The sequence below is a fragment of the Peromyscus maniculatus genome, chromosome 18 (assembly GCF_049852395.1).
Source record: "Peromyscus maniculatus bairdii isolate BWxNUB_F1_BW_parent chromosome 18, HU_Pman_BW_mat_3.1, whole genome shotgun sequence".
In the NCBI taxonomy this organism is placed as follows: Eukaryota; Metazoa; Chordata; class Mammalia; order Rodentia; family Cricetidae; genus Peromyscus; species Peromyscus maniculatus.
This window is the reverse complement of record NC_134869.1, coordinates 27473575-27481914: the sequence shown is the minus strand read 5'-3', so window position 1 is coordinate 27481914 and position 8340 is coordinate 27473575. Positions and strand designations below refer to the sequence as shown.

The window sequence follows — 8340 nt, the reverse complement described above, 5'->3', positions numbered from 1 at the left end:
ACATTCAACAGTAACAAACACCAACGCCTTAAGAAATTATTTAAAGGTTAATGAAGAGCTGCACTGATTCAAATATGTTCATTACCTGTACATTATCTGGGACCACTTCATTTAGGATTCACATAAAAAAAAAAAACAAAAAAAACAAATGTCTGTACAGCCTAGGACAGACTGATACACTTCCCTGTTTTTAGTAGAAGCATTCTGGAATAACTCAAGTGAAATTAAGAAATTCAAACAGGTCTTAAAAATAATAATAAAAGGCCGGGCGGTGGTGGCGCACGCCTTTAATCCCAGCACATGGGAGGCAGAGGCAGGCGGATCTCTGTGAGTTCGAGGCCGGCCTGGTCTCCAAAGCAAGTTCCAGCGCAAAGCTACACAGAGAAACCCTGCCTTGAAAAACCAAAAAAAAAAAAAAAAAAATAATAATAATAATAATGATAAAAACATATTTACAACTGTGTTTTGTCTGTTTGTAGTCAGTAAATCTTTATTTAGAAGGAGTACATGGGATTCTTCTGCACTACAGTCATTTCCTGCTTCCAGTAAAATTTGGTGAATGTTACAACCAATTCTATCTCATTGAATGTTTTAATTAAGATATGAAGAAATCATGTCTTATACAAAGTTGGTTGGCAGATGCCTGTTACCTCAATACTTAAGAAACAGAGGCAAGAAGATCATAAGCTCAAGGCCGGTGTGGCTCTACAATGGTGGAGCCATTTTTAGAAAAACAAAACAGTTACTAGACATCCCAGCTTAACCTTGAAGTGTAAGTAATTCACTAATTTTTTACAAATGTTCTTAATTTCCAGTTTGTCATATTACTTTGTGAAAAAAAATATCGAGTTTACGGTATAATCCAATACAAAGACTATTGCAGTCACAACTGTAGTCTCTATAAATAGCTAAATACATTTTAAAAACTAAGTTTAATCACTGAAAGTTGATAAGAATATCAAATGGATCAGAGTTTCATTATTTACTTCTTTTATATGAGAAAAAAATGGTTGCCTAGCAACTATTAGCATACACTTTAAGAAACTGAATAGTGTGTTGGGAAACAAAAGAATCTAGATTTTCTATCATTTTTTTTTTAGTCACCTTACACAAAAGTCTTATTAGCAAAATGTGCAACAATATCCAAGTTTCTATCACAGTTTATCTTATTTTGGAACCACAATAAACAATCCATTCCCTAGGAACATGAGATCTTTTGAAAATGGTACTCTTCTAATTAAACATACAATTAGAACATTTAAGCAGATTAATGCTAATTATAATCATTAAAATTTTTAGGTAGGCTTTCTTTCATTTACATGAAAGCTTAAAGTTAAAAGCCCAAAATGTTTGAGGCCATGTAGTTTTTTTTTTTAATTTTCTAAAGAAAACTTGCCAAATGTTTTAATGAAATGATTCATTCCATTTGTGATAAATTATTTAGTAGAATAGGAATAGCTTTGCGTCTGAATCTATAAAATTATTTGGCTATCTCTTCATGGTTTTGATTGTATCCAATATCAATTAATTTCTCTTGAGTATTGAGTTTTATGCAACTCTGGCTTACATCATATGACGAATAAGGAATAAAGTAATGACGGTCTTTCTAGGTTGAGGAGAAATTATAACTTAGTGCAGAAAACTAAACAAACAACTGTATTACAGGTCTACACTATGCCAGGCACTCTCCTAGGCAAGAAAACATAATGATGTCTAGACAGATATGACTCCACCCTCCACAAGCTCTAGAGTTAGTTAGCTAAAAGTTATTATGCTTCATCTTTTGCAGCTCCCATTACATTATGTTTATGTCTAAACTCTCAAATATATACTTAATCTGAACAGTTATAGGACTATCTCATGTTGGCCAGCCTTGGTTGATTTAACACCACTCCAAGAGTGAAGAAAAGTAACAAGACACGCAAACAATTAAAATTAATATGTAAACTTCGTCAAAATTTTGTAATCCCAAACCCCAACCATGTTTTCATCAGTCTGTATTTCCTCCAGTTGAAAAAATGCAACCATGCTAAATTCACCTCTTTATTATGTTATAGATCATATGACACACAAATGTGCTACTCAAATTCATCTTTTTGTTTTACAAATTGTATACACATATATTCATAAATCCACAAAATGTGTCTCATAGAATATGTTGCAATTAATCCATTAGTCCTTATCAGAAAAATATTATCAATCACATTCTCTACTAAACAGCTCACTGACTCATCATTTAGTGAAAAGATTTGTTGTTAGCTTTTGAAGTGGGGTTATTTAAACCATATAGATACTGGTCAATGAAATGCATAAACTTAACCATGAAACTAATTTTCATCTGCTGTTTCATCTTGGGATGGTGAACAGACAAACCCAGTAATAAGACTTCATATAAACTGCCACATTATATTAAATCTATTTCAAGGCCCAACATGACTTACTGAGTTCTCAGTTTCAAGCACTCATATATACTCATACTTTTATTTCATTGAATTTTGCTGTGGTTCTCTCTCTCTCTCTCTCTCTCTCTCTCTCTCTCTCTCTCTCTCTCTCTGTGTGCATGTGTGTATGTGTGTGTGTGTGTGTGTGCGCGCGTGCATGTGTCTTACTTCAGGCTAAAAAGCAAAAATCAGCAAAAGGAAGCAATCAATCATTAGAGTAGCTTACACACATTCTCCTCATTACCAGCTTTGCTCACACCCTCATACTGAGGTCATAATAAATCATGACCCTTAGCAACACCTGTCTATATTCTCAGAGAAACTGGAAATGCTGGTTAACTTCCAGCTTTTCTGATATTCCTCCTCTTCATCACCATTTTGCATTTAAAAATAGTGTGCTGAAGTGGTTTGTATGGGTACCTTGAATGACAGATAGTTTGATGGGTAGAGCAGAAGGTGCAGTGATAAGCAGGACTCAAGGAACATGGACTCTGCACTTTGATAAAGGCCACACAGGGGTGAAAAGCTCGGAGCACTGTGACTTGGCACACCAGTGATGGAATTCTTGAATGGGTTTAAAGAAAACTTCACAACAAACAATTCCAAAGAGAAGATTTGATTGTCCAGAAGCACAACTTGTTTGCTAAAACACTAAACCTTTCCAAAATGCTTTTAAAACAATCCCAGAGTGTCTTAAGAATTGCAAAAATACTATAATATTGTGCTAGAAAAATTCCCTTTGAAACAACAGAATTGGGGATGGCCAGCTGGGGTGGAATTTCTGGAGTATTTTTAGATACTTTGCCACCATTAATACACAAATCTACTTTTAATGTGTACCACTAGCATTTAAAAATATACTGAAACCATCTTACCTTAACATTTAATGAAACATACTTAATTCACAAATACCACATTTATCATACAGTATCAAGTTATTATCACCTAAAAGTGGTTGAGAAGGCTTTACAGTACTTATTATAGCTTTTTTAAAATTTGTTGAAGAAATTTAGTCAAGGAAATCATTGATATAATTAGAATGGGTTAAAAACAGAATATTCGAAGGAGATACTTGCATAAAAAACAAAGTATGAAGAATTACTTTAAAGTTGTATCACTATATTATCACGCAGACACTTTAAAATAATTATATCATTTCCTACCTTGTAATTGTACCCGTTTAAATTTACACTAAGCAAATTATGACAAGCACAAACAGGCATAATGGAGAGGAGAGTGGATGGAAAGTCCCTATGCCAAAACAAATATATTAAAATATTTAAAGCCCGTCTAAAATTATCCTTGTGTTGTTTGCACGAAAATGTAGTATTTAAGGTATGAGTAAAATAGTTAATGGTACTGAAATATAAATATGGATATTATCCCATTATCCCAAATGTAATCCCCCCAATCTATGGTTTAAGTACTAGTACTTAAACCACAGTTAATGCAGGTTTGATGTATTAAGTCAAGGTAAAGTGGCAATAATGGAGATCTGAAGCACTGAGCTGCTTGATTCCTCTTTGAATGCCTACGCCACCTAAAGTTCTCAAAGACATAGTTCATAAAAAGTTCCCCATGGGAATGTTTGCTCTTGGGAACTTTACAGATTTTTGGGAATGCCCCACTCTCAGGAAAACCATTACGTTGTTTCCAGACTAAATCAAAAGTAAAGTATTGTACTTTTTCCCACCTAACAAGTGGCTAGAAAGTCTACTTAAATGTGTACCAAAGTCTTAAGCTTTTTCAAGAGGTGACTATTCTACACCCGTGTTTAATCAAAACGTATCTTGTTATTCTCTCCCTCAAAGTTCAAGACAAGTTAAAGAGAAAATGTTGCTGTCCGTAGTGAACTCAGATTGTGAAAAAGGAAAAAGAGAGTTAAAAATCAGTCATGATTTCCCATGATCCCATTCCATCATCAATATAGAACCTATATTCTGAAGAGCTGGGTCTTCATTCTAGACCTACCACCACAGGGCTTTGTGCTTTCAAAAGTTTTCATCAGAACCGAAGTGCAAAGAAACATACTTTCACATTTAGGAAACTGAGTCCAACACACACACACACACACACACACACACACACACACACACACACACACACACACACACTTTTTGTTTGTTTGTTTTTTTACCTGTTCTTATGTCGCGTCTTTAGCAAGTTTCTTCCAAAGGGAGCCATGGTCTGTCCAGGGAGGCAAGCAAGTAACACAGTCCTTATCTCCAAGTGATCTGGGCCTGGGGAGGGGTGCCTGGGTCCCTCTGGTGAGAGGAGGCCGGCCGGCGGGAGGCTTCCTCTTCACCTCCTCAGATGTTCCTGGCTTTCAGCTCATTAGCAGCCGGCTGAGAGAGCTGCTGGAAGTTGTGCAATTTGCTGCTTAACTTTGAACTGCGGGATTGTTGTAGCTGCTGCTCCTAGGGAGACCAGCCTAAGGAACTTCAGCCTGGGAAGAAGGTGTTTGTTTGGAAGCAGAAAAGCCAGAGAGAGGAGAGGGAGAGAGGAAGAGGCAGAGTAGAAGGAGGCAGGGAGGGGAGGGGGAACGCTATTGTATTCTGTAGCTATTTGCTGACTACCTAACCTCTAAAACCTGCCAACTACACAGGCATGGTAATAGCCATGGAATGGGAATTTCACTCGACTTGGAAACCCCCCCCCCCCTTTCCTGCTTTCCACACCCAACCACACAAGGTGTACACACATAAAAGATTTTAAACTAACCCCCTCCCCCACCCCGCCCCTCCTGCCAGCCAGCTCCAGTCTGTGAAAAGTAATCCGATCCTGGCAAACAGGAATGAGGGCCAAGAATGCCTTCCCTACCGACTCCCTACACGCAAAATAAAAAACCCTCCCCCGCCCTGAATGCATGTGTGGTTAAGCCAATTGAGGTGTGCAGCTACTAGGAAATCAAGTTCCCTAGTTCTCCATGTTAAGAACTTTCCTCACCTCTGCCCACCCCCGCGTCACCCCCACCCCCACCCCCCATCCCGCGCACACTCTAAAACTTGATCTTCCACAAAGGCTGCGAAGCTAGCAATTACTGCCTGCCGTGCAAAGGACTCCTTCTGGGTCTCTGGCTGACCCCTGGGAGTGCTGACATCCATCAGTCTGTGAGATCACTTACTGTGCCTCGGGGGACCTTGAGAGTGTCATAGAAAAAGTGAGCTGTTTGCCACCGCCTTTAACTATACAACAGTAGAAGGGGGTTATGGAACTAAAAAGTTAAAAAAAAAAATTACGGAGACTATGGTCAATCTCTCTCTCTCTCTCTCTCTCTCTCTCTCTCTCTCTCTCTCTCTCTCTCTCTCTCTCTCCCCCCCAGACTCGAACCCATGACCTGGGCTTATAAGAGTGAGTGGGCAGCTCAGGAATGCAGGAGGAAAAGCTATGCAGGCGAAATGAAAGGCGCTGGAGGATTTAGTTACCCTGGCGGGCCTTTCTTATAGATATTCACTCCCAACTCCCCACCAACAATCACTCCCCCAAGCACAACTCAGCTCCTAATCACAGGCTTGTGTGGTGGTGGTGGTGGTGGGGTGGGGTGGGTGTGTGTGAAGAGAGAGGGAGGAGAAAGCAATGGACTCTGGGCTTTAGCACTCCCGGTTCAGGCTGATGATGCTTTGAGTCCCAGCAAAGCCCACAGATGGCCTAAGTTTTCTATGGAAGTCCTGCCAGTTCCCCAGCCCTAGCAAAGAAGACAGGATTGCAAAGGAGTCCTTTTATTTTTTATACACACGGCTTTGTCCCAACTTTCACAGGGCTCAGAAAAGCCATTTTTCATTACGTAGTCATAACTTATCTACATATTATGTATATGTTTATGTCAATTAAAATTGTATTTTTCTTCATATTCTTATGTTATGCATATGGCCCCGAACCATTATAAATTTAAAAATTATACAAGACAGTGTTATAATTTAATTACTTTTTATAGTCCTAGAAGAACTGTTTTAGAATATATAATCATCTTTAAATGCTAGAAAAATATTTTTACAATAATAAAGGTGCCAATTGTTTTTTTTATTTACCTCTCTATATAAATACATGAGCATACATGTGCACTTTTCACTATATATATGTGCCTTTTTATTGTAATAAAAACACACATAATCTGAGGTATATTTCTGTTTCCTTCCTTTGCTAACACATAAAGTGATTTGAGTCATTAGTAAAGTTTACATACTTTCTCTAAGTTATTCTAAATTGCATTTCTACAGCTATGCGGTTTACATATAATATAATAATTTTGTCAATTTGCAGAGAATTTTGCATTTGCTGTTGTCTCTGTAGATCTCAAAATTGTGGTCCCCTACCTTTACTGACATTATTTGTAGAAATATGTATGTACATTATATTTTTAATAAAGACTTTTCATGGAGGAAGAGGAAACAGCATTACACCTTTATTAGCATAACCTTTATGCTACTTTCAAGTTACCACAAATGAGTTGCCTTTAACATGTTATTATTTGTCAATAAAACAGCCTATTAATACTCTTCCTGACCAACGCTTTCATGTGTAAGAGTTAAACACAAAGAGGTTTGTATACATTAAACAAATGTGTTTTTATTTGTCAATTATATGTCAATAAAGCTGGGGAAAAGCCCAAATATTACCATCCCCTAGTTATTAAAAGCTGAAATAAATACAAAACATGGACTCTAGTACTTAAATAGAAAAATAAGAAAGCAACAACCCTAATCCTAATCCTAAAAGATAGTAACAAAACTATGCTTTATATTATCTGATGCATTTGTCTGATTTTTAAAATTCTAATGCTCTTCTCTGCTAATACAATGGTTGGAGAATCATATTCCATATAAATAGTATAAATGGATGTGTAATTTTACGAATTAACTTAGTTTTGTACAAGAATAACCTTCAAAATATTCAACATTGAAATAAAATTTATTATCAAAAGTTTTCCCAACAACGTAATGTTTCTGAAAAAGGCTAATGCTCACTGCCATTCATTTTGCAAAGTAAATCAAATAATGTATATGAAAAATTGACAGGTGGTTGTAACATAAATACTTTATTTTCCTTATAATTATCCCAAAATTGAAAATGAGGCAGAAAATGACTCCTTGTCCTTCCAATGATATAATAGAATGATTGTCTAACAGTATGTAATTATTCATATTATTGAGTTTATTGAGATTATCTGAGTGTCTGGAACAAGGCATTCTTATACTAGTTGTTGAGTAGGATGAAAATGATGCTAAATTTTAAAGCAAAATAGATAAACTGTAAACTATTTTTGTTCAGAAGCAATCCAAATAATTTTAATGGTAGGTGGTGGCTAGTATGTCCTTTCTTTCTGTGAGCACAAAGTTGAGCCCGAATAGAAAGTACATATTTCCGGTGTTATGATTGGAACCTGCTTTAGAATCTTTAGAAGGTGGGTTTTTCTGGTAAAGATAAGTCACTAGAGGAAGCCTTTAAAGGTTATATCCACCCCTCATTTCCACGTGTGTTCTGCTCCTGGGTCCCTGGCCGTGATGTGAACCTGCACCATCTGTGTTCCTGATGCTTTGCCTTCCACTCCACTAGAATGAACTGAACTTTCTCTGAACCATGAACCTAAATCAATCTTCAGTCTCAGAAGTTGTTACGATGGGTACTTGTCCACACTCATATGGAAGTAACTAATATCTGACCCTCATGTTTATATTGGCATATGAAAATCTATGTAGATGGCACTGAACTTGAAAATGACAAAATGAATATTTCCCCTAATAAATGAATATTATTTAATCTGTGATTTAGTTGGTACCGAAAGGTGAAAAGTGTTAAAACACTCTGACAGAAAAGCCCTACTTTTGTAGGCTACAAATAAGAAATATATTTGCCAATTGTTGGTACAGTGCATTTTTAAGCTCTATTGATATTATGAAGT

At 36.7% G+C, this 8340-nt stretch overlaps 2 protein-coding genes across 2 annotated transcripts in view; one reads left to right on the top strand and one right to left on the bottom strand.

Moving 5' to 3' along the window:
* Rassf9 (Ras association domain family member 9) overlaps positions 1 to 4764 on the bottom strand; it is a 33865-nt gene extending 29101 nt beyond the window's left edge. The window contains exon 1 of the mRNA XM_042263329.2: positions 4579 to 4764. Within this exon, the coding sequence (XP_042119263.2) occupies positions 4579 to 4625 (47 nt within the window). The 5' untranslated portion in view covers positions 4626 to 4764. The remainder of the gene's footprint in view (positions 1 to 4578) is intronic.
* An 818-nt stretch (positions 4765 to 5582) lies between these two features.
* The window catches only part of Nts (neurotensin), a 31307-nt gene continuing 28549 nt past the window's right edge, over positions 5583 to 8340 (top strand). Inside the window, exon 1 of the mRNA XM_076553846.1 lies at positions 5583 to 5601. The gene's annotated coding sequence lies outside the window, so the exon portion shown is untranslated. The remainder of the gene's footprint in view (positions 5602 to 8340) is intronic.